Genomic DNA, 26,854 nt, shown 5'->3' with positions numbered 1-26,854 from the left:
TTTTTTTTTTGCAAAAACCATGCGCAAAAAAACCCCCAAGAAAACACATTAAAAAAACGCATGATGCGTTTTTATGCGCGTTTGCACTGTGCACGCAGTGCAAAAAAACGCAAGTGTGAAAGTAGCCTAAGAATAACATATCTATCTTGGGACTCGTCCATATGTGGCATGAGGTCTCCTGTTTTATCCCCTCTTTGACAATGCTGATGTTTCACATCCAATCAACCAGTTCAGCTCCTTATTTTCCATTTCTTACTTCCGCTTTGTAGCAGCGCTACCATGATCCTTTACATATAGAAGTGTTATCTTTTGGATGTATTTTCCTGTAATTTTCTCATTATTCACCCAGGACGCTGCCAAGCAGAAAGGATGACCTCCTCAGTGACCACGTCCAAGAGCTACAGAAACTCTCATTGAGCTTTGAAGATCTTAAACAAGAGGTATTGTATGTGCACAAAGCGGGCGCTGACTTTACTGATTGTGGGTGGAAGTGGGCACAGTCCTGTTCAGTCGTATAGCTAAAACTATAGGCGTGTCTTGCCATGCTGTAATTTAAGAGATCTGTCTGTCCGAGAGACAGCGCAGATCCACGTACAGATTTCACAATATAAATTGCACATATTAAATAGCTTTAAGCCTGGTGAGGCTGTTGTTTTTATTGTTAAAAAAAAATTGGAATTATTGTGTAATCCTTTTTTTGAAAGTCTGCATCCCTGGTATTCAAATATACATTTTAATGTTAGGTTTGTACAGCTATTCAGCCATGGATATTCACAGTACATACACCAACTCATCAGGTCCAAGAAATCTGGCATGCCATGGTGTATTTTTTTTTTTTTTTTTTTTCTTTCTCAGTGCAAGTTCCTCTGCAGCTCTGTCCCAAGGGAGGACACTGATATCCAGAAGCTGAGCTTGGCCCTGACAGACTTCCACCAGCTCATTACGGCTTTCACTCAGGTGTATGAGAATGAATTTCAAGAGCACTGCGGCCACCCGGCGCCTCAGATTAGCCCCTCGGGCCCACTCTTCCAATTAGCTCACCAGTTGCTGACTACATGCTGCAAGGTACTCCACATCCGTTTCTAATTTATGTTCTTTATGTTCCTTAGTTTAAAGGCAGTTTGTTATCTGAAAATTACTTTTTTTTCCACTTTTATTATAGACTAGCTGAAGAGCCCGGCATCACCCGGGCATAGTAACTAACTGTGGTTAGTTATAACAAGTTATAATGATTATATTGCACATAAAAACATTTCACATCATATATTCAACATTACAGATTTGCAACACAAATTAACTAAATGATTACACAAGTATTGATAGTATTTTATGTTCAACTCATTCAAGAGCCTTTTGATAAACAACATTAATGGTTTTTTTCCTTTTGGTGCAAAGATTAACAGATTTTTCGCAGTTCCAACTCTTGAACGGGCCAAGTAAAGTTGACGATGAGAATAGCATGGAGATTGCAAATCAATCTCTACTACTTTAAAGGACTGTCCCTGCGCATTAATGGACATTGCAAATGCCAGTTGAACTGAAAATTAACGGGCGTTTAAAATCAAAAGGCAAATCAGATGAAATGAGTGGAATTCTTGGAATGAAAGTGTCCTCTCCTTTGGCACATCCTGTTGCTGAGCTGTGTATCTAATCCTATCCTGTGTGATACTGTCTGCTGAGCCATGTATCTAATCCTATCCTGTGTGATACTGGGCTCTCCCTGCAGTCTGTGTCAGAGGGTGGTCTGTGTCAGCACGGTAATAAATTGTGATATTTCCAGCTTTGCAGAAGGACGATAACACCATAGAAATAATAAGAATAATAGGCCTCAGTTACCACAACTGTCTAAAAGGAAAACTGTTGCTCATAGCAACCAATCACAGCTCAGCTTTCATCTTTTAAAGGGAATCTGTCACCCTTTTTTTCCCCTATTAGCTGCCGGCATAGACATCGGGGGCTTAGCTACAGCATTCTGTAATGCTGTAGCTAAGCCTCCGATGTAACCTGAAAGAGAAGAAAAACACGTTATATTATACTCACGGAGGTGGGCGGTCCGGTCCGGCGCCTCCCTTCTTCGTGCGATGACATCCTCTTCTCCCATCCTGAAATGGCTCCGGCGCAGGCGCATTGCTCTGCCCTGTTGAGGGCAGAGCAGAATTCTGCAGTGCGCAGGCGCCAGACCTCTCCCGACAACTGCGCACTGCAGGACTCTGCTCTGCCCTCAACAGGGCAGAGAAGTGCGCCGGAGCCATTACAGGACGGGAGAAGAGGACGTCCTCCCATGAAGAAGGGGAGGCGCTGGATGGGACGGCGACACCCATCGGACCGGACCGCCCACCTCTGTGAGTATAATATATAACGTGTTTTTCTTCTCTTTCAGGTTACATTGGAGGCTTATCTACAGCATTACAGAATGCTGTAGATAAGCCCCCGATGTCTATGCCGGCAGCTGCAAGCCGAAAAAAAGGGTGACAGATTCCCTTTAAACAGCTCTGGTGAAATGAAAGATGCTTAGTGATTGGTTGCTATGTGGAGTGGGCGTGGCTTGATACATGCATACACTCAGATATATATTTAATAAAATTAGAAATCTTGCCATTCTCACACTAAACTCACATCCTATTCTGTACAGATACTTTTCAACAGTCTCATTATGATCGCAGAATAGATTACAATGCCTGATAACCTCTATACACAGCTGATAACACAGGATCCACCATTCACAATAGGTGTTGTCACAGCTCACTTCCTCCCCTTCCTGTACACAATGACCTTTGCCTGGATATGAGCATGCCCAGAAAATACTTCTCTACAAGTTGCAGTCAGTCTATTTATTGATTTTTTTATATACAGTGGGGAAAACAAGGATTTTTGGTACTCACCGTAAAATCTTTCTTGAGCCTTCATTGGGGGGGGGGGACAGGTAACCATGGGTGAAAAAACGCCTTCCTGTGGGGGAGGAAAATTCGATCTTGTAGTCTGAGGTCACCATCTCTGTGACCCAGGCGTTGACGACCACAGATAGCCATGCGTCCCAGAAGAGTAGAAGACAGCCAAAGAAATAAGTATTTGATACACTGTCAGTTTTACAAGTTTTCCCACCTACAAAGAATGGAGAGAAAAAATCTAACAAACAGAAAATCGCATTGTATGATTTCTACACAATTTGCATTTTATTGCATGAAATATGTATTTGATACAATAGAAAAACCGGTTTCTGTTAAGTTCTTTGTTTGCAATTACAGAGGTCGGACGTTTCTTGTAGTTCTGGACCAAGTTTGCACACACTGCAGCAGGGATTTTTCACCCACTCCTCCATACAGATCTTCTCCAGATCTTTGTTTTCGGGGCTGTCGCTGGGCAACATTGAGTTTCAGCCCCTTCCAAAGTTTTTTTTTTTTTTTTTTTATTGGGTTCATGTCTGGTGACATGCTAGGTCACTATAGGACCTTGAAATACTTCTTACGGAGCCACTCCTTAGTTGCCATGGCTGTGTGTTTCGGGTCATTGTCATGCTGGAAAAACCAGCCACGACCCATCTTCACTGCTCTTACTGAGGGAAGGAGGTTGTAGGCCAAAATCTTGTGATACATGATCCCATCCATCTTCCCTTCAATAATGTGCAGTCGTCCTATCCCCCTTTCAGAAAAGCACGCCCAAAGTATGATGTTTCCCCCACCACACTTGACGGTTGGGATGGTGTTCTTTGGATTGTACTCGTCCTTCTTGTTCCTCCAAATACAGCGAGTGGAGTTGATGCCAGAGTTATATTTTGATCTCATCCGACCATATGACCTTCTCCCGTGCTTCCTCTGGATCATTCCGATGGTCATTGGCGAACTTCAAACAGGCCTGGACATGTGCTGGCGTGAGCAGGGGGGACCTTGTCTGCCCTTCAGGATTTTAATCCATGATGGTGTAGTGTGTTACTTATGGTAATGTGTAAGGCTACTTTCACACTTGCGTTTTTTTGCGCTGCGCACCGTGCGCAGTGCAAACGCATCATGTGTTTTTTTTGCGGTTTTGTGTTCTTTTTTTTTTTTTTTAAAAAACATGGTTTTTTTGCGCTGACGTGCGCATTACCATGCGCTCGTCAGCGCACCCATAGACTGTAATGGGTGGTTGGGTGAAAAAAAAACCGCATTGCGTGCACATGCATTTTTTTGGGGCAAGTCGGACGCTCAAAAAATGCAACAGAGTGCATTTTGTGCGCCCGAGCACACACTACAAAAAAACACATGTGCATACAAATGCGTACGAACGCATGTGTATGCGCACCCATGTGGAGAATAGGGGAAAAAAAAGCATGCGTTTTTTTGCTCGAAAAAACAGCGCAAAAAAGCGCAAGTGTGAAACCAGCCTAAGACTGTGGTCCCAGCTCTCTTCAGATCATTGACTAGGTCCTCCCATGTAGTTCTGGGCTGATTCCCCTAACATTTCTCAGAATCGTCCTTGACCCAGGAGGCGAGATCTTGCATGGAGCCCCAGACTGTGGAAGATTGACAGTCATGTTGTGTTTCATCCATGTTCTAATAATTGTGCCAACAGTTGTTTCCTTCTCACCAAGCTGCTTGTCCTGTAGCCTATTCCAGCCTTCTGCAGGTCTTCAATTTTGTCCCTGGTGTCCTTAGACAGCTCTTTGGTCTTGGCCATGGTGGTGAGGTTGGAGTGTGATTGAGTGTGTGGACAGGTGTCTTTTATACAGGTAACGAGTTCAAACAGTGCAGGTAATGAGTGCAGAGTAGGAGGGCTTCTTATAGAAAATCTAACAGGTCTGTGAGAGCCAGAATTTTTGCTGGTTGGTCGGTGATCAAATACTTATGCAATAAAATCCATATTAATTATGTATAAATCATACAATGTGATTTTCTGTTTTATAATTTTTAGTTTCTGTCTCTCACAGTTGGTGTACCTATGATAAAAATTACAGACCTCCGTTCTTTGTAGGTGGGAAAACTTATCAAATACTTATTTTCCCCACTGTAAGTTCCTTTTGCCTGAATTTTCCACTACGATATATTTTATAACATCGTTCGCCTGTTTGTTATTTCCATCTCCTCAGGAGCTAGAAGCGATTGCCCAGTTCACAGAGACTTCCAGTACGATAGAAGAACTGGTGAATTATCAAGAGCAAGCGAGAGAATACTGGGGAGAAGGCAGCATGGTCACCATGAGTAAGTAACTCTAGTAGGGCGATACAAAGAGCACCTAGCCTGGGAAGGTCGTGTGTGCACACACTGCACTATCTTGACACCATTTACATACACTTTTCTCTCCGAAGATTCCTGACCCTTAATAATGGCCCATCACTTGCCATAAACATGTAATTATTTTACCTGGTGTAAATGTCGCCATTCTCCTGAATCCGCAATGTTTTTCTTTTGTTCCTGGAATACATGTATAAATAATGGTGCACTACTAGTAGGCTAAACAAAAGGGTGCTGCATCAAGCATGAAATGTACATTTGGCACAAAGGACAAGAAAAAGAATCCTGTATAATTGATGCACACACCTATATATGTAGTATTAAAAATAACAACTTTATTAGCACCTCCTGACACACCATTAAAAACAAGTTAAAACAACAAAAAAAACACTGAACATTGAAGTACATAACACTCCTGGATAATCCAAACCAGATATGCAATAGTACAATATATTTGAGCTTTGTCAATTCAAACAGAAGTAAACACAGTCAGATAAGTCATGCTGTTATTGTATAGGATTATAAACCATACTGAAAAACAAACACAATAGTTGTCCGTCATAAGTCTGTAAATACATGTATGGATGGGCGTCACCAAGATCCTAAACAAAGAAAACCATGTGACTCAGATGGAAAATGGCATGTTGTGTAGACCACATACAGTGTGTAGGATAGGCAAACCTCCTGAATAGTATATGTGTGTGTGTGGGGATCTACTTTGTACAGCCCATAAGATGGGGCAGAGATAAAGCACCTAAACATGAATCGGATATGAGCAGAAATAGAACAAGATACATAGGACTTAATGCAATACAACTAGTGTGAAGTGCATGCAATGGAATTTAACCCCTTCACGTCCAGTGGCAGGCAGAGTCTGTCATTGGACACCTCCCCCTGCATCGGCGGAGCCCGCACCTTTTTACGGCACATGACAGCTGATCTGATCAGCTGACATGTGCCCTGAACAGCTGCAGGTGAAATCTTGATTCACCCACAGCTGTTAACATGTTAAACGCCGCTGTCAAACTCTGACAGCTGCATTTAACATGCTCGTGCAGGAAGCGCGTCATTACCTCCTCCCATTGTCTCTCATAGCAAGTGAGCATAACTGGTGCATAGAGCAGGGCTGTAGCCCTGCTCTATATAGCACAAGCGATCGGATGATTGCAGCTTCTAGTCACCCATGGAGACTATTGAAGCAAGCAAAAAAAAAAAATAATCCAAAAATAAAAATTCAAATTGCCCCCCTTTTGCTATGTAATATGCACATGGAGTAAAAAAAAAGTGAGCTTTAATGCCCAATGGCGTGGCAACGTTTTGGATGTGAAATCCTTTTTCAAGTATAAATATATATGCTTTCAAGCCGTTTTCTTGATAGAGATATATATATTCACTAGCTGAAGAGCCCAGCGTTGCCTGGGCATAGTAACCAACTGTGGTTAGTTATAACAAATTATAATGATTATATTGCACATAAAAACATTTCACATCATATATTCAACACTACAGGTTTGTAACACATATTACCGTATTTTTCGGACCATAAGACGCACTTTTTTCCCCCAAAATTTTTAACCATGGCAGGTTAGTGTACTTTGTTCCTAACCTACTCTATTTGACCACCGGGTATCACACCAGGAGCGCCCCCTCCTCTCTCCTATTGTGTATCTAACCCTATCCTGTGTGATACTGACTGCTGAGCCGTGTGTCTAATCCTCTCCTGTGTGATACTGACTGCTGAGCTGTGTATCTATTCCTATCCTGTGTGATACTGACTGCTGAGCCATGTATCTAATCCTATCCTGTGTGATACTGGGCTCCCCCTGCAGTCTGTGTCAGAGGGTGGTCTGTGTTGGCACGGTAATAAATTGTGTTATTTCCAGCTTTACAGAAGGACGATAACACCATAGAAATAAGAATAATAGGCAAAATTGTTTGGTGAATTGAAACGCACGGGGTTAAAATTTCGCCTCACAGCACAGCCTATGACGCTCTCGGGGTCCAGACGTGTGACTGTGCAAAATTTTGTGGCTGTAGCTGCGACGGTGCAGATGCCAATCCCAGACATACACACATACATATACACACACATTGAGATAGATATATTCTCTCTCTCTCGAGGGCCACGCCCATTCCGCATAGCCACAGGGAAAGAGCCCCTGGTCCAAGGACACCCGACAACAGTTGTGACATACAGCTTGGCCTCACATACATTGCACACGTAGCTTCGCTGCAGGGACTCTTTGATCCCATGTATACGGGGTTACTATACTTCCCCCAGTGATGTGATATAAGACCCTGCTCTGTGACACAAGCTGACACTTCTACTCCAGCCCAGCCCTGTGTCTGACTCCTCCTCCCAAACACATGTCACATGGTCGTGACATCATCACAGGTCCTTTAGCTGTCCAGGATCTTGCAGCAGACACTGCCTACCACTGTGTGTATTTAAAAGCTGTGCTGCAGAAAAATGCTGTGTATAAAGGAGGAGTGCGAGGTGCAGGAGGAGGCTGTGTAAAAAGGAGCATGAGGTGCAGGAGGAATAAGGCCCCCTAACTGTTGCCATTATATGTTATACTTCACTAACCACAGCTAGTTACTATGCCCGGGAAACGCTGGGCTCTACAGCTAGTTTCGCGCTAAGCATAACTGGGACCGGAAGATGCCGGGAGCGTGGTGAGAGGAGAGAAAGAGTCCGGGGGCCGCCGGGAGGTGAGTATATCACTATTTTTTATTTTAACAGAGACTCTAGAATACCCGATGCGATAGAATAGGACCACCATCTAGTGTGTGTGTGTGTGTGTATGTGTGTATGTATATATATATATATATATATATATATATATATATATATATATATATATATATATATATGTGTGTGTATGTGTATATACATATATTATACAAACTTTGGATTTTTTTTTTCACCACTTAAATAAAAAAGAACCTAGACATATTTGGTGTCTGTGAACTCGTAATGGCAGGTCAGTTTTAAGGGCATTTAGTGAACCTAGTAAAAAATAATCCAAAATACAGTTGTGGAATTGCACTTTTTTTTTTTTTTTTTTGCAATTTCACATTTGGATTTTTTTTTCCTGTTTTCCAGTACATAAGATAAAATCAATGGTGCCATTCAAAAGTGCAACTCGTCCTGCAGAAAAACAGGCCCTCACATGGCCATATTGAAGGAAAAATAAAAAAGTTATGGCTTTTGGAAGAAGGGGAGCAAAAAATGGAAACGCAAAAACGGAAATACCCATGGTCCTTAAGGGGTTAAGGCACCAATAAAAAAGAATCCATGTAATACAAGGTGCTTGGAAAAAGTATCTACCTCCAACAATGAATATTGCAACATGATGGAAAATGCATCTAAGATTTAGATGCTGAAATAATGCACGAAGCTCAAGGTGGAATCGTCTAGAAAGTGCATGGTTACCGAACTAGGGGTAAAGAACCAACACAAAGCGTGTCGCTGCTCATGCAGCTTTGTCAGGGAAAGTGCACCTCTCCATTCCTGAGATATAGCCCCCTGTTCCCTGTGTGTCTACTCTTCTTAGTCAAGTGGGTGTGATCATCAGCTTTTGTGTGAATCTTTTAGAGCACCACACCCAGTTGGCTAAGAAAGACTAGCTTTATACACAGGAAAGAGGAGGCCATACATCAGGAATTGAGAGGCACAGGAACAAAAGGAAAACAACGCCAGATTCAGGAGAATAGCGGCATTTAGACCATGTACAAAATTACCGATTTATGGCAAGTGACAGGAAAAATTGTTAGTCATTAAAGAAAACCAATTATGTTTTGTTTTTTTTCCACATATACCTTTGTAAAAAGTAACCAGAAAATCAGCTGTCATTAAGGAGTTAAAAGGAACTCTTCCCAAACTCCTAGCACATAATACACTATATATGAATTTAAGGGACACTTCTTCCCAGCGGGTGGTGCGCTGCTAATGGTTGAAAGTTTGGGTGGTGTCGGGTTTACAGCACTAGTCTGAATCTTGCACGCTCCCATAATGCTATATGAGACCGCTTTTCATCTGCAGCATCGGAGGAGAATACTACAATTGAAACATAAGGTTTGTTGGCTATGCATTGAAAAGTCTAGAAAGTAAAGCAAAATATAAATAAAATCAGGATACCCGTCCAAGGTGCATCCAAGACCCCTTTGAAGGAGAAGGTGTGAAAAATATAGTGGGAAACTGCACCCGGCCTAGCCGCAGCGGTCCGCACCCTAAATATGCAAGTAGTGCCCCTGCTTAACAATGGCTGGCCCTAATTAAACCCCAATAGGCCCTGTTACTAACCACAAAGAATCCCACCTTGGGCATAACACATGTGGCTTCTATTCCCCTTTTATGTAACAAATCACCACGGATAAATTTGGTTGTGACCAAGAACAACCACAATGGGGTGTTCAGATAACCTCATGTGGTGGGAGAACGTAATAACAAGCGTCTCACATCCTCTTAGGGATATATGTTTATTGCTCAGAATCCCACACTCTCTAGTGGATAGATATTCAATACTGGAAACTGCTATTAACTGCACTTGTCTAACAGATCGGCCACCACTGATGGACTGCAGGGGAGGACGGTAACTTAGGCAATGAGCTGTACACAATATTATTAAAAACCTGCCTGTTCTTGAGAAAAGAGGACTGTTAATAACAAATAAATTGCAAAGTTCTTTGTTTTCTCAAAGCATTTGGTAGCTTTCGCTATACAAGATGGGGAGACAATCCTTTTACCCCAAGGGTGGTTTGCACGTTAATGACCAGGCCAATTTCTGCCCACTGTCCCTTTATGTAGTAATAACTCTGGAACACTTACATGGATCTTTCTACATTTGTATGTGAAAAAAAGAGAGTAGATGGCACTCACTGTCTTAGAATTCCAATGCTTTATTCGGACATCTTAAAATAGTAGAGGCAGGAGAGTTATTGTGCTGGATACAAAATCAGGACGACAGCTGTTTCGCGCGAGTGTGCGCTCCTACAGGTCCTCGACCACTTCTAGACAGCATCGGTGGCCGTTCCCCTGTAGACAATAACATAGTGATAGGGAAACTGGGACACATTTTAATACAAGCACTTTGCGCAAGATGTGAATAAACTTTAAGTGCCTCTTACCGGGAACCCAAAATCTGTTCCATCTACTGATAAAACAAGTGTCGGTAGATGGAACGTGTATGGCACATTTGTTTTTTTTTTATTGTTTTATTATGATGTGAAAGCTAAAGAACGGCGTTTGCTGCTACTAATTTTCCCTTTTATTTTGCTGCCTAGATGAGAAAATCAAGCAACTAAAGAAAAGTTACGAGTTATTTTAAGAGTTTGTTCCAAGTTTGAGAAAACTGGTGACACGTGGTCCTGACACAAGTCAAGGTTCGAGGTGTAGTCATCAGCTTCATGTTAGGACATAGACTTTGCCCATCTTGTTATATTGCCGGCCGTGACAACCTCGTGCAGATCCTGTATGGTGAAGAGTCCAGGCTTTCCTTGGCTTGGAGGGTGCAGTGGTGTCTTCTATCCATACATAGGTAATGTAGCAAGGATACAGACCAGATCCCGTATGCATAAGCCTGGTATATTTGTAATAAAGGGAATGTTTTCATGTATTGATCATTTACTGATTTTTAATATATCTATTCCAAAAGTAGCCTTGCTGCGGAAAATAAACAGTCTACATGCAGCATATTACCTTTGACTGTATCCGCAAACGTCACTGCGGTAAGTCCACACGAGATGGAATCGATCTGGATTCTATGCTCAGATTTGTACAAGTATAATCCACAGAAGAATACAGTATCAGGCAATTACCTGAGATATTACAATTCTCATCCATGCACTGCAGAAGTTTTTTTGGCACGCCTGGAAGTTTTGGCTTGTGAAATCTTCAGCATCGTTTATTCCTGTTTGTAGATTTTCACCGCAGATTTAACTTTGGGAGAAATCCACAGTGATTACCGCAGAAAGCTCTGCCATGTATGGGCCTTTCCTAAGGATGTCCGACGTCAAATAGTAGGAAAGGCCATTAGTTGTGATTGCTGGGGACTCTCCAGTCAGTTGACCTGGGGACATCCACGTCACACGCTGCATAACAATTTCCTACCCGAGTAGGGAGCGATCCATCTTTTATTGACTTAGCTGTGTCATCATTGCCTACACCGCCAGATAAGGGTTCACTTATCTAATCTGACAGGGTCTAAAGGCCCCGTTACACATAACGTTGTCCCAGCGATCCCACCAACGATCCGACATGATGGGATCGCTGGGACATCGTTAGGCTGATCGCTGGTGAGCTGTCACAAGACAGCCCCTCCAGCGATCAGGACCAGCGACTCTGGTTTCTAATGTCAAAATCGGGTATCCAGGAGCCGCGGCTCTTGGATACCCACTGTTTACCTTGGAAACCGGCATACACGCTGGTTTCCAAGGTAAATATCGGGTATTGAAGAGCCGCGCGACTCCTGGATACCCACTGTTTACATTAGAAACCAGCGTCGCTTGTCTCTCGCTGACACACGCGATGCGTGCTGGCCAGCGGGAGACCAGCGATTGAAAAACGGCCCAGGCCGATCGAGCACGATCAGCGATACCTGGCAGGGGGGCCGGTCGCTGATCCCCGTCACAAAATCAGCGATCTCGCTGTGTGTGACGGAGCCTTTACTGTAAATGAACCTGCCATGTGGCATTATAGGGAATGCATGAGAAATACAGAGAGTTTTCACATCCTAATAAAGGTATGGATAAACCTCAAGCTTATATCTAAATATTAATAGAATCCAAGCAAAGAAAAATAAGGATGGCACTCACCGTTCATAAAATCCACCTTTATTGCATATATAAAATCTTCGGCAGGAGAGCAATGTGCATGTCCTCTTACCGTGCACATTGCTCCCCTGCCAAAGATTTTATATATGCAATAAAGGTGGATTTCTCCTACGCCTCATTGGGGGGGGGCACAGAGACAGTGGGTGTTATGCTGCTTTCCACTAGGAGGACACTAAGTAAACACAGAAAAAAGTTAACTCCTCCCCTGCAGTATACACCCTCTTGCTGGCTGGGAATTCCCCAGTTCTTGCTTAGTGTCTGCAGGAGGCACTTGGGTCTGGCTTCAGACCCCACCGTTTTTATTTTATTTTTGGATTTTTGCAATTCGAGAAGAACACTTCTAGTTCGTTGTCTTGCCCTTTGGTCTCGCCACCGCCCCCAGGGCCTATACCAAGGACATGGCGGATGTCATGGCCATTCTCAACGCTCGGGGAGTGGTAGTGCTGCCGTATCTGGACAACCTGTTAATCAAGGGTCCATCCCTTCAAGCCTGCGAGAACTCCGTGGATATCACAGTAAATACACTTTCTCACCTGGGTCTGAAGATAAACTTCGAAAAGTCTTCCCCCAACACCGGTACAGCAGATTTCCCTTTTGAGAATGGTCTTGGACACTTCCCGCGGGTTGGTCATTCTCCCTCCAGAGAAGGCCCGAGCTTTGCAACAGGCAGCGCGGACTCTTTCCCGTCCAGTCTCTCATTCTATTCTTTTCAGCATGAGAGTTCTCGGAAAGGTGGTGGCAGCAATGGAAGCGGTGCCATTCGCACAATTCCATTTTTGCAACAAGCCTTGCTGTTGACTTGGGACAAGAACCCGTCTTCCCTGGACCGTCGGTGCCTTCTGTCCCTGCGGATCAGACAAGCCCTCAAGTGGTGGACATTGAAATCCTCCCTGAGTCAAGGGAGGTCTTTTCTCCAAGTACGACGGTTGGTGGTGTCCACCGACGCAAGTCTTCTGGGGTGCAGTGTTTTGTCACCACACGGCACAGGGTCGTTGGTCAATTCAGGAGGCACGTCTCCCCATCAACGTCTTGGAGCTACGAGCGATCAAATTAGCCCTATTGAGTTTCCACTTTCTCCTCGCGGGTCTCCCCATCAGGATCCAATCCGACAACGCCACAGCTGTAGCGTATATCAACCGTCAAGGGGGTACTCGGAGCAGGATGGCCATGCACGAAGTGAGTCACATCCTCCATTGGGCCTAGACCAACCGTTCGCCCATCTCAGCAATCCTCATCCCGGACATAGAGAATTGGGCGGCAGACTTTCTCAGTCGCCAAGCCCTTGCCTCGGGAGAGTTGTCTCTTCATCCGGGAGGTTTTCAGCAGATTTGCCGTTGTTGGGGCACTCTGGATGTGGATCTCATGGCTACAAGCCTAATCAACAAGATTCCTCGATTCGTTGCCCGATCGCCATCGGAGCGGACGCCCTAGATCTGCCATGGCACCAGTTCCGGCTACCGTACATCTCTCCCCTTGCTCCCGTACATCTCTCCCCTTGCTCCCGAGGGTCATCAAGAAGATCAGAGCAGAGGACGTATCAGTGATCCTAGTCGCGCCAGATTGGCTGGGTATGGTATGCAGAACTAGTAGCCGACATCCCTTGGCGACTTCCAGATCGCATGCATCTACTCTCTCAGGGTCCGATTTACCACTGGAACTCTGGGGCCCTGTCTTTGATGGCGTGGCCGTTGAATCCTGGATTTTAGCACAGGCTGGATTTTATCAAGACGTGATTTCCACCATGATTAGTGCTCGGAAGTTCGAGTCCATGCGCATTTATCACCGCACCTGGAAAACCTTTTCGTGGTGCAAGGATCATGGTCGATCTCCTCTAGTGATTTCCATCCGTGCCATATTGGAATCCCTTCAGTCAGATTTAAGGTCAGGCCTCGCGCTTAGCTCGCTCAAGGGCAAAATTTCAGCCTTGTCAGTGCTATTCCAACGCAAAGTTGCCACAAAACTTCAAGTCAAGACATTCATTCAGGGAGTTGCTTACGTAGCGCCTCCCTATAAAGGGCCATTCGAATCATGGGACCTTAACTTGGTTCTCAGGGCCTACAGGAGGATCCTTTCGAACCGTTGCAGGACGTACCACTACCTATTCTCTCTTGGAAGTGGTCTTTCTAGTGGCAAGTACGTCAATCAGACGAGTTTCAGAATTGGCGGCCCTGTCCTGCCGTCATCAGTTCCTGAAGTTTCATCAGCACAAGGCAGTTCTCAGGATGTCCCTGTCCGTCCTGCCCAAAGTTGTATCCTCTTTCCATCTCTATCTGGAAATTGTTTTGCCCTCCTTTTGTCCGGCACTGGTCTATCGCATTGAGAAGGCCCTCCACACCCTCGATGTGGTTAGGGCTCTGAGACGGTACATCTCGCGGACGGCTCCCTTCCGCAAGTCGGATGCCCTGTTCATACTTCCAGAGGGGCATAGGAAGGGTCTAGCCGCTTCAACAAAAAAAAAAAATGCTAGCCAGGTGGATTTGCTTGGCTATTCAGGAATCCTACCCTGTCTGGGACACACCTGTCCCAGCAAGGATTAAGGCGCATTCTATCCGCTCAGTGGGCGCCTCTTAGGCCATTCGACTCCAGGCGTCGGCAGAACAGGTGTTCAACGCTGCAACTTAGTCCAGCCCACATGCCTTTTCGAAACCTTTCCAAATTCATTCTCAGGCCTGTCCGCAAGGCTGCGATTTGGTCCAGCCTGCATACCTTTACAAACATTGACTAATTTCATTCTCAGGCCTCTGCAGATGCAGCTCTTGGCAGACGCATCCTGCAATCGGCAGTACCACAGTGTTGACTCGGTGGTACATGGGGTATTAGCAGATGTATGCTCTCCACCCAGGGACTGCTTTGGGACGTCCCACTGTCTGTGTCCCCCAATGAGGCGTAGGAGAAGTAGCCATTTTTGTGTACTCACCGTAAAATCCTTTTCTCCGAGCCAATCATTGGGGACACAGCACCTACCCTGTTTGGCCTATTGGCTCGCTGTAGCTTTCTTAGGTTTTGACAGAGTTATGATTATTGTCATTCGTTTAATGCTCCTACTGCTTTTTTTTTCACCGAACTGGGGAATTCCCAGCCAGCGAGAGGGTGTATACTGCAGGGGAGGAGTTAACTTTTTTTCTGTGTTTACTTAGTGTCCTCCTAGTGGCAAGCAGCATAACCCCCACTGTCTGTGTCCCCCAATGATTGGCTCGGAGAAAAGGATTTTACGGTGAGTACACAAAAATGCCTATTTTATGAACGGTGAGTGCCTGCCTATTTTTCTTTGCTTGGATTCTGAAATTGACTGTTTCATGGATAGAGCACCCGTTCTCAGTGTGTTTTTATTGCGAGGAATTAATTGGCGATATAACGGTGCCGGTGCTTTGCTTCTTTCTTTGGGCTAATTATTAATAGTCCAAAACTTGTCATGTAAAATTACTAAATATCTTTATTGATCAAAAATATTACACACACACAAACAAAATAGTGCAGACCATAAACTAAATCCATACTGTGGAAGTCAGTTTATACTGAAAGACAGACAGGCAGCAATGTAACTATGGGTACTATGACCCGCTCGGGTCTTAATGAAAAGATGAGTTTCTCTATAACTTCATTGGGGGACACAGGAAACCATGGGTGTACGCTATGCTGCCACTAGGAGGCTGACACTATGTAGAAAAAAAATGTAGCTGCTCCTCCACAGTGTACACCCCCCTCCAGCAGGAACTAGGATATTCAGTTGAAAGGGCCTTTTACACATAGCGAGATCGCTAGTGATATCGCTAAACCGTCACCGATTTTGTGACGCAACAGCGATATCGCTACATGTGACACCGCCCCCCTCGCTGGATATCAATGATCTCGCTGGAATGTCCTGGGCTATTTTCTCCTCATTGGCGTCCCACTGGCGTCAAGTAGCGACGCATGGACACAGGTGGAAGTCGTCATCATCGCTGCCGTGTGACAGGTAAGAGCGACTGCCGAGCATCGCTGGATCGTTGCTGCGTCGCTGCACCAGCGATCCTGACCAGGTCGTATCATCGGGATCGCCGGTGCATCGCTAAATGTAACGGGACCCTAACTTGGTGTCAGTAGGAGGTGGACATGGGTCTCTGTTTGCCTCTTGGGCAACTTTCAACATCCTGTTCTTAAGTGTCCCATTTAGTCTTTCTACTTTCCCGCTACTTTGGGGATGGTAAGGTGTGTGTAGACCTAAATCTGACCCTATTGCTGACCAGATTTCTCGTGTTAGTTTTGCTGTGAATGCGGGTCCCTGATCATTCTCTATCACTTCTGGAACCCCATATCTGCACACTATTTCTGAAAGCAGTTTCTTTCCAGTAGACTTTGCCGATTGGTTCCTCACTGGGAAAGCTTCTGGCCATCCTGAGAACACATCTACGACCACAAGGGCATATTCAAATCCTTCACTTTTTCGGCATCTGGATGTGGTCTATCTGGATCCTCTGGAAGGGGTACAGTGGCTTGGCCAGATGATGTGGGGGAACTTTCTCCACTCATCCAGGGTTACATTTGCCGCAGGTCAAACAGCTGCTTGTAAATTTGACTGTTGGGGTGGAAATCCCTGGAGCGAACCAGTAAGCACCGATCAGATCATTCATCTTGAACCACCATAGGGTACATAACTGAAATCAGTTGCTTCCTAAAACATCAAGCTTCCCCTGTATCCTTCCCCTGAAAAGCTATGTTGAATAATCTTTGTTTTCAGATCATTTGAGAGTTGCCACTCTTCATAGGAGAATCAAATAGGAGAACTACTTGCAAGTGGCCACCTTAAATACCTTTTCTCATGATTTGATACACCTGGCTATGAAGTTCAAAGATCAATGAGGTTACAAAACCAATTTAGTGCTTCAGGAAGTCAGTAAAAAGTAGATAGGAGTGTTCAAATCAAGAAAATGATAAGGGTGCCCATACTTTTGCACCGGTCAAATTTTGTTAAAAGGCAGATTGCACATTTTCTGTTAGTACAATAAACCTCATTTGAATCCAGAAATATAACTGAGTCCATCAGTTATTAGATATATGAAACTGAAATAGCTGTTGCAAAAACCAAAATTGTTATAAAGAAAAAAGGTTAACATTAATAGGGGTGCCCAAACTTTTACATATGACTGTATATACAAGGATCAGGTAATGATGGCTACAGAGGTCACCTATCAGAAATACATAATGTGCTAAAGTGCCAGAAGTATATGCATACAGGGATAGTATACAATACTCTAATCCAGCAAAGTCATTTGCATGTGCATAAATATATTTATGCACATGCAAATGACTTTGCTGGTTTAGAGTATTGTATACTATCCCTGTATGAGTATACTTCTGGCACTTTATGTGTTTCTGATAGATGACCTCTGTAGCCATCATTACCTGATCCTTGTATATATGTATTGTCATTTACGATATGTTCAATAAATTTATATTTTTATAAATATGGACTTTATACTCCTATGTGGTCTTTTTGTTTTCATAGTTGAAGAGGCAGCAATAAGTCCAGATCTAAATCCCATAGAACACCTGTGGAGAGATCTTAAAATTGCTGTTGGGAGAAGGCACCGTCAGATATGAGAGACCTGGAGCAGTGATAGTTCACGCTGACACTGATGCACCCTGAGCCTGCAGGACAGCTTGAATTTCTTTGGACTTTGATTGGAGCTGCTTATCAACCTTTCATCAATTTTTTTTCTGCTGTGCAGGTCCAGGGAGATTAGTAGCAGTGCCATGGGTTGTAAACTTCTTGATTAGGTTGTGTACCGTGGACAAGGGAACTTCAAAATCTCTGGAGAAGGACTTGAAATCTTGAGATTGTTGGTATTGTTCAACAATTTTGGTTCTCAAGTCCTCAGACTGGTCTCTTGCCCTCTATCTATTATCCTTGCTTGGTGTGGCACATACAGACACACAATGCAAAGATTGAGTCAACTTCTCCCCTTTTTTTTTTATCTTGGTTCAGGTGTGATTTTCATATTACATTATTCATATAACAGGCCCACACCTGTTACTTGTCGCAGGTGATTTTGAACGAGCATCACATGCTTGAAAGAAAGTTGCTTACCCCCAATTTTGTAAAGGTGCCAACAATTTTGTCTGCCCAGTTTGGAGTTTTGAGTGAAATTATGTCCAATTTGCCTTTTTTTTTTTTTTCCAATACACATAAAGGAAATAAGCGTGTGTATAATAAAACAAGTGTAATTGCAGTAATTTTCTGGGAGAAATACTTCATTTTTTGGAACAATTTCAGGGGTGCCAACACTTTAAGCCACGCTGGTATATGTGTCTATTTTCAAATTTGGAAGTTATCTCTTTTCCCTGGGTTAGATGATAATGTCCAGATCGCTGGGGCTCGCAATGATCTTGAGAACCGTGAGAATGGAGCTGTGATCGATCATTTGCACTGCCGCTCAGTTCATTCTAATGTGAGTGCTGAAGATCAGCCGAGTGCAGTCCTCTGCTATCCTTGGCAGTCTCATTAAGAATGAATCGGGCACATGATCAACCACCAGTCCATTCACAAGGTTCTCTGGATCGATGGGAATCCCAGCGATCAGTACGTCATATCCTATCTTATCCGTTTAAGGGACAAGATTATTTAGATTCATTGCCCTATAAAGATTTATGTAACCTAAATACAGAATTAATTACCATATAATTACCGGTATATTATTATTGCTGTCTTCCTCTTTCTCCGGCGGTGCGCCTGTCAATGATTCATGCTTATAGGTGGGTCTGGGAGACGCCCTAATGCCATCATTATACTGATATGTCATGACTGCACATTTTACTACATCAGGTGAGTAAAAACTAATAGCTTTGTCATCGTTATTTCCCACATTTAATCATCTGGCATTGCTGACTCATGGCTGAAGATATGGGGTTTCTGAGGCGAAGTGCATGGATTGCAATCAGGGGTTAAGAGACTAGGCAGGGTCCTGATATCATAGTATAGGATCCTGCTCCGGGGTGAGGCACCATTGCAGTAATAGGTTCCACCGGTTCAGCTGAATATGACTTTGGAGACAATTTGGTCTGTTTTCAATCAAGGTCCTGACAAATAACTTATTAGGCCCAATGGTTATAGTGAAATATAAAAGCAGACAAACATTGTGTTTAGGTGGAGACTGTTTACAAATGGCTATTATTTGGTTTTGTCTCCTTGATTTTTAGGGGTTTTAAAATGTTCACCTGCCACAAGAGTGAATAACAAGTGCAGCTATTGTGTGTGTGTGTGTGTGTGTATACAATGTAATTAAGATTACCTATTTGCAGCCTATCCTTAAGCCCCCGTTACACACAGCGAGATCGCTAGCAATATCGCTGAAACGTCACTGGTTTTGTGACGCAGCAGCGCTATGTCTGATACTTACCTGCGACCGGCTCCCCCGCTGGTTATCGCTGATCGCGCGAGAAGGTCCTGGACCATTTCTCGTCGGGCGCTTCCTGTGGCGCCGACGAGCGACGCGTGGACGCGGGCGGGAGGACGTCGGGATCGCCGCGTCTGACAGGTAAGTAGCGACCCCCGACCACTGCTATGTCGCTGGTGAGATCTGCCTGTGTAGCAGCTCACTAGCGACCACTTAGCGATGCACCAGAGATCCATATCGTTGTCGGGATCGCTGGTGCATCGCTTAGTGTAACGGTACCCCAAGACTTAAAAGTTCAAGATGATCCACATATGACTCTGAAGTGACATTTTACAGCATCATGGCAGCAGTAGGCAGATCTTGGAGCTGCAGGAGCGAAGAGATGTTCAGTCTTCCAAAAGTGAAGGCAGATAAGGTTTATCACCATCTCTGCCTTCCTGATTGCTGTATACACGGCACTGAAAGAGTGCTTTATTTACAGTATAGGAAGCTGTGACGACACAGCGTTATATTCTGGCCACTTGTGTGGGGGTGAATTATTCTTAAAGGGAATCTGTCACCATTTTTATGTCACACCAGCTAACACTATGACCTTACTAAGCGTTTGCTATGCATTCTGTAAATACTTATGCAAACCACTGACTCTACCTGTATAGCCCTGAAAAACCCTTTTTTTATTTCTCCCGCACTGTTTTCTAATCGAGTCCGTCCGGTCTGATGGGTGTGGCTTTGAGCAACTCCACCCCTTCCCCCCAGCAGCTGCTCGGCTTCCTGGATGTTGGTGACGCCTCCTGCATCATCCTCTTCACCATGAGAAATTTTACACCTGTGCAGACAAACTGCAGGCAAAGCCGAAAAGCAGAAATGCGCATGCGCCGACACACATATTCCCAGCTTATGGGAGCCCGTCTTTCTTCTCAAGCCAGGTTGATTCCCGCCCCCTTCCAGAGCATCAACCAATCGGCACTCAAGGACTCCCGCGCACGCTTTCCCTCCTAGGGGGGCACTGCTTTTTTTTTTTTTTTTTATCCGTCCCCTTTGCTCTGACTTCATCGCCAGAGTTGCTTCATCCCCTCCTTTGCCCGCACAACATTGTTACTCCTGCTGGACCGATCTCTATAAAACGGATAGGCTCTGTCCAGGTTTTTTTTTCCTGTCCAAATAGGCTTAGCCCTCCTTAGTATCCCCTCTCAGCTCCAGGGTGTCCCATACTGTATGTTACATATGCATATGTTACATATGCATAGACCCAGGGAGTCTCACTCCTGTCCCTCCCACACTACTATTCACTACGCCTGTGCCCTCTGCAAAAATAAGTGTCCCACAGGTCAGGCCTCGGCCTTCTGCCAAGACTGCAGCCTTTCTACCATGGAAACCTCAGAGGAAGCCTCCCACCGCCCTGGATGAGAGCACACCCCCTCCTCCAGAGTGGGCTGTTACTATGGCTCAAGCAGTATCTGACCTAAGAATGGTATCCCAGTACCTGATACAGGTCCTTGAACATTTACCTAACTTTATTCCACCTCCAGCACTCCGATAATTTCTCAGAGCAAATTGCAAGCTCCCATCTGCCACCCTCAGCATGGTAGTTCAAGGGTAAGGTCCAAGAAGCGGGCACACTCCAGTTCCCCTTCTCCCTCCAAATCCTCCAGGATGCCTTCAGTTTCACGCTTCTCATCCCCAGAGGGGACCCAGGAGACTGATCTCAATTCAAAGTCTGAAAATCTGAATCTGGTCAGTGTCAAGGTCAATCTTCCAAACTCTAGGATATGATACAGTCTTATATTGGTCGTCAATCAGACCCTCAATTAAGGATGAGGAGAGTCCCCCTCTGGATCTCTTAAGCCCCCGTTACACACTGCGATATCGCTAGCAATCTCGCTGTAAAGTCACCGATTTTGTGACATTGCAGCGATATTGCTAGCGATATCACTGCATGTGATACTTACCTCCGACCGGCTCCCCCGCTGCTCATCGTTGGTCGCGCGAGAACGTCCTGGATCATTTCTCGTCGGCCACTTCCTGCTGCGCTTCCTGTGGCGCCGACGAGCGAGGCATGGACGCGGGCGGGAGGACGTCAGGATTGCCGCGTCTGACAGGTAAGTAGCGATCCCCGTCCCCAGCGATGTCGCTGGTGAGATCTGCCTGTGTGGCAGCTCACTAGCGACCACTTAGCGATGCACCAGCGATCCATATCGTCGGGATCGCTGCTGCATCGCTAAGTGTAACGGTACCCTTAGTCTCAAAAAAGGCTAAACCCCCTCCCTGGGTTTTTGCCAATAGCAAGGACTTTGAGGCAATCTTCACCAAACAGTGGGAGCACTCAGAAAAGCACTTCACAGGCAGAAAGTAGTTGGATGTTTTATTTCCCTTCGGTCCCAATTTCCTCAGTAAATGAGCAGACTCCCTGTCTCTGGATCCCCCTAGTCTCTTGCCTGTTTGCTAAGATGGTCTTCTCACTCCCTGCCGGTTCTTCCCTCAAGACTTCATGGACAGACAGATCGAAGCCCTAGCTAGGTCCAACTTTGAGGCTGCTGGCTCTTATCTTTTCCCTGCCTTCGCTTCCACCTGGGTAGCCAAGTTGGTTTCAGCATGTGCAAAACTTCTTCGGCTGGGCATTTTATCAATGGCATCTCCAGATGAGCTAGCCGATCTTACAGAGCAGATCCCTCATGCAGGTAAATATATGCTTGTCGCGTCCATTGACACCACCAGCTGTTCTGTCCGTGTTACCAGCAATATTGTAGCCATACACAGAATTCTCTGGGTCAAAGCCTGGAATGCAGACTCTGTCCAAAAAGTCCCTTACCATTTTTCCTTTTCAGGGCTCACGTCTTTTTGAGTCTAAGCTAGATCAGCTAATTTTGGATGCAGCTGGGGGTAAGAGTACCTCCCTTCCCCAGCCTAAACCCAAACGTCCTTTTACAAGGCGATGTTCTCTTCAGTAGAGATGAGCGATCATCGTTGGCTACCTGCTTATTCGGCAAGCTACAGCGCTTACCGAAAAAGCTGCATCAAGAACCCGGATACCTGGAGCGCTCCTGATGATCAGCTGTTCGGGGCTGCAGCTGCATGTGTCGCGGCTGTGTGACAGTCACAATACATGCATGGAGCGCCTGTGTGTTGTAACTAACCAAATACAGTATTCTGGAGGCTTATAGTGTCAAAGACAGACCACTCCCTCTGGGTCTGAGGGCTCACTCCATTCGGGCGGTGGGGACCTCCTGTTTGCCACCAGGCTTCTGCAACCCAGATTTGCAAGGCCGCTACCTGGTCATGTCTTCATACATTTGCAAGCTTCTATAGGGTACATACTTGTCTCAGCTGATGCTGGCCTAGATAGAAAGAAAGGTGCTGCAAGTGGCAGTCACCCATCGCCTGGCCTGATTAGAGCAAGATATCCTGTTCCCTCTCATGGGACTGCTTTAGGGCGTCCTATGACTGCCTGTGTTCTCCAATTAAGTGATAAAGAAGAATTTTTGGTACTCGCCTTAAAGGGGTTGTCCGGGCTTTTCACATAATCTCAGTACATATCTGGGCTGCAGAATTATGACAATAAGTAATTTACTTTCTGTCACTAGTTTGCACGGTTTTCTAGATATTCTGAACAGAACGTCCAAGGGGGGGTGTTATGGCATTGAAATGAGAACTAGTCATAACCTCCTACTCTACTCCAAACATGCCCTCTATAGCAACAACCCCACCCTCCATAGCTACAGGCCCTCCCCGTCCACATGAAGCAGCCCTCATCACACAGAAACAAATTCTCCCCCTCCAGCAGCCTCAGTGCAGAGAGCTGCTCCTCCCCCAGACACACGCTGAACAGTTATCTATGCAAAGTGAGACTAGTGAGGAGGGAAAATCGTCCTGTATTCTGGGCCACTCCATGATTACAATACATAACTCATTATCAGTAATTCCTTCCCTCACTGTCCCAGGCTGCTGGCAGCAGTGAGAACAGACTGTGTGATGGCCAGTGATGGGGTCTGCAGCTTCTAATCTGCACAGGGGATGGCAGTCACTGATGTAATCTGTTCTGTGACAAAGCCTCTGCTGTGTGAATGAGACAGCTCTGTGTCACTGATGTCTTCACACAGCAGCAGATTTGGTGCAGTGTATGTGTGAGCACTGTGTCTCTAATGACACAAATACTGATGGGAGCAGCCTGTCCCAGAATACAGGACGATTTTCCCTCCTCACTAGTTTCACTTTCCATAGATCACTGTTCAGCGTGTGTCTGGGGGAGGAGCAGCTGGGTGGTCTGCTCTCTGCAGTGAGGCTGCTAGAGGGGGAGCATTTGTTACTGTGTGATGAGGGCTTCTTCATGTGGACGGGGAGGGCCTGTAGCTGTGGAGGGTGGGGTTGTTGTTATAGAGTTCTCATTTCAATGCCATAACACCCCCCCCCCCCCCCTTGGACGTTCTGTTCAGAATATCTAGAAAACCGTGCAAACTAGTGACAGAAAGTAAATTACTTATTGTCATAATTCTGCAGCCCAGATATGTACTGAGATTATGTGAAAAGCCCGGACAACCCCTGGCTCCAAAAAAGAAACTTTACGGTGAGTACCAAAAATCCTTCTTTCCCCTTTTTATTTTTTCCCCAGCTATTCGCAAAATACGACTATAATAATTACATAAAATTAGCCCACCAAGTATCGGGTGGTAGTGAGGGGGAAGACCAAAATTTTTTGAATAGTGAAAGATAAAACATTTTAGAGCTCTTAAAAAGAAACAAAAAAAAACGCATGAACAAAAAAAAAAAAATATTACACAATGATGTCATCTCTGGCAGCGGTGATGTCACAGAAAGTGGACCAATCACACTAAACACAGAGCTGGGTTTCCGAGCATATGCATTATTGTGGGAAATGGTTTGATATGTCCTATTATTGAATTGCTGAATATTTGTCCTGGGGGATATTGGTTAATTTACTGTAAATAATGTACTCCCCGATTCAAATAAATAAGCCTGCAATACCAGACACAACCAATACACAAGGGTGGCGCTATTCCTGGAAGTAAGCAGACATGCCTTTTCTCATACAAGCACGTCAGTGAGGCTTCTCCTTTGCTCTATCAGTGTACAGTATTTGTATACACAGCACATCCTGATGTCAGGACCTGAGGATTATACAGAGATGAGCAGCGCCACATGTCCTGCTCTTCTCTCTTTATGCAATCTGTTGCAGATCACTTGTGGAGAAGCATTCTAATGAATGACAAGCATAACTTTATAGTAAAAAAGAGGTTTTACAGCAGCTGCAGTTTGTGACTAGGAGCCACCCGTCTGTTTGCATTGCACAGCTTCTTCCTCTCTCTGATCGCTTCTCTGAGCGAAAATGAAACTTCAGAAGAAGCTACTAGGAAGTCGACAGTATCCATTCTGACTGGTTCCTCATCACAGTGACACATGCTGGAGGGTGTGTGCACAGAGCTCTATGGGTGACACCCAGTCCTATAGTCCTGGGAGGGGACCACACACTACATAAATCTGCCCGAACTTGTCCTTACAAACACATCAAGCGTAGCAGCGAAACTGGGACTGTCATCGAGATCAGGTAAGATCCCGAATATACCCTGTAGTCGTATACTTGTGACTTATCGGCATCTAGATAAGTTTGGAGCAACTTTAAAAATAGCAGACAATCGCATACATAGACGTTCCCTAATTAAACAGCTGTAGCGGACTATCGCATTCAGTGGGGAAAATAAGTATTTGATACACTGACAATTTTTCAAGATTTCCCACCTACAAGGAATGGAGAGGTCTGTAATTTGTATTGTGGGTACACTTCAACTGTGAGAGACAGACTCTAACAAAATCAAGACAGTCACATTGTATTATTTTTACTTGATTAAACTGCAATTTATTGCATGAAATAAGTATTTGATCATCGACCAACCAGTAAGAATTCTGGCTCTCACAGACCTGTTAGTTTTTTTTTTTTAAAGAACCCTCCTACTCTGCACTCATTACCTGTATTAATTGCACCTGTTTGAACTCCTTACCTATATAAAAGACACCTATCCACACACTCAATCACATTCCAACCTCTCCGCCATGGCGAAGACGAAAGAGCTGTCTAAGGATACCAGGGACAAAATTGATACCCTGCACAAACCTGGGATGGACTACAGGACAATAGACAAGCAGCTTGGTGAGAAGGCAACCACTGTTGGCACAATTATTAGAACATGAAAGAAACACAAGATGACTGTCAATCTTCCTCGATATGGTGCTCCATGCAAGATCTCGCCTCACGGGGAAAGGATGATTCTGAGAAAGGTCAGGAATCCGCTCAGAACTACACGGGAGGACATTGTCAATTACCTGAAGAGAGCTGGGAATACAGTCTCACACATTATCGTTAGTTATTGCAAAAAAAAGGGGGAGACAAAAAAAGCGCAATAGGGTCTTATCCACGTTACAAGAGACAGTATATCATGAAATATGCTCACCTGGTTACGATGAGATAAGAGCGTGTAGGTAGCGGCTGCTGCAGATCCACAGGTCTTCAGCGACCAAAGAAATCATGAATCCAAAGGGAGTTTGTAGCTATATTCCGCGCTGCCGCTTTAGACAAATTCCAGGAGAGTGCTGTATGATTGCAGTGGTTTTATTCTACGCGTTTCAGGGGTGGTATTTCCTGATGAAGGGGGCATGAGACCCCTGAAACGCGTAGAATAAAACCACTGCAATCATACAGCATTCTCCTGGAATTTGTCTAAAGCGGCAGCGCGGAATATAGCTACAAACTCCCTTTGGATTCACATTATCGTTAGTAACACACTACACCGCAATGGATTAAAATCATGCAAGGTCCCCCTGCTCACACCAGCGCATGTCCAGGCTTGTTTGAATCATAAAGTCATTAGTGAATTTCAGAGGAAGTGTGGGAGAAGGTCATGTGGTTAGATAAGACCAAAATAGAACTTTCTGATATCAACTCCACTCACCGTGTGTGGAGGAACAAGAAAGATGAGTACAACCCCAAGAACACCATACCAAATGTGAAGTATAGTGGGGGAAACATCATACACTGCTTAAAAAAATAAAGGGAACACTAAGATACCACATCGTAGATATTACTGAATGAAATATCGCAGCTGCAAATCTTTATTCATTACATAGTGGCTTTCGTTGAGAACAAGAAACCATAAAAACGATCAATGTAAATCAAAATTGATATCCCATGGAGGTCTGGATTTGGGAGGATACTCAAAATCAAAGTGGAAAATCAAATTACAGGCTGATCCAACTTCAGTGGAAATGCCTCAAGACAAGGAAATGATGCTCAGTAGTGTGTGACCTCCACGTGCCTGTTTGACCTCCCTGCGACACCTGGGCATGCTCCTGATGAGTCGGCGGATGTTGTCATGAGGGATCTCCCAGAACTGGACTAAAGCATCCGCCAACTCCTGGACAGTCTGTGGTGCA

General features: G+C 44.8%; 3 protein-coding genes across 5 annotated transcripts in view; all 3 read left to right on the top strand.

Annotated features, from left to right (window-relative positions):
- Positions 1–10,825, top strand: part of HAUS7 (HAUS augmin like complex subunit 7) — a 30,943-nt gene extending 20,118 nt beyond the window's left edge. The window contains exons 7-10 of the mRNA XM_073590898.1: positions 350–440; positions 856–1,065; positions 5,063–5,174; positions 10,494–10,825. Of these exons, the coding sequence (XP_073446999.1) occupies positions 350–440; positions 856–1,065; positions 5,063–5,174; positions 10,494–10,537 (457 nt within the window). The 3' untranslated portion in view covers positions 10,538–10,825. The remainder of the gene's footprint in view (positions 1–349; positions 441–855; positions 1,066–5,062; positions 5,175–10,493) is intronic.
- TREX2 (three prime repair exonuclease 2) overlaps positions 10,608–26,854 on the top strand; it is a 28,475-nt gene continuing 12,228 nt past the window's right edge. The window contains exon 1 of one of the 2 annotated variants that reach the window (XM_073590902.1): positions 10,608–10,747. The gene's annotated coding sequence lies outside the window, so the exon portion shown is untranslated. Of the gene's footprint in view, positions 10,748–24,868; positions 24,975–26,854 lie in introns of those variants that run through there. The other variant, XM_073590901.1, reaches the window with a different exon arrangement.
- LOC141101665 (5-aminolevulinate synthase, erythroid-specific, mitochondrial-like) overlaps positions 24,930–26,854 on the top strand; it is a 58,923-nt gene continuing 56,998 nt past the window's right edge. Inside the window, exon 1 of one of the 2 annotated variants that reach the window (XM_073590897.1) lies at positions 24,930–24,974. The gene's annotated coding sequence lies outside the window, so the exon portion shown is untranslated. The remainder of the gene's footprint in view (positions 24,975–26,854) is intronic. The other variant, XM_073590896.1, reaches the window with a different exon arrangement.

This window comes from Dendrobates tinctorius, unplaced genomic scaffold (genome assembly GCF_039654945.1).
Source record: "Dendrobates tinctorius isolate UK_male_01 unplaced genomic scaffold, ASM3965494v1 ptg000120l, whole genome shotgun sequence".
Taxonomy (NCBI): domain Eukaryota; kingdom Metazoa; phylum Chordata; class Amphibia; order Anura; family Dendrobatidae; genus Dendrobates; species Dendrobates tinctorius.
Note: the sequence above shows the minus strand (reverse complement) of the source record. Positions and strands in the feature narration are given on the sequence as shown.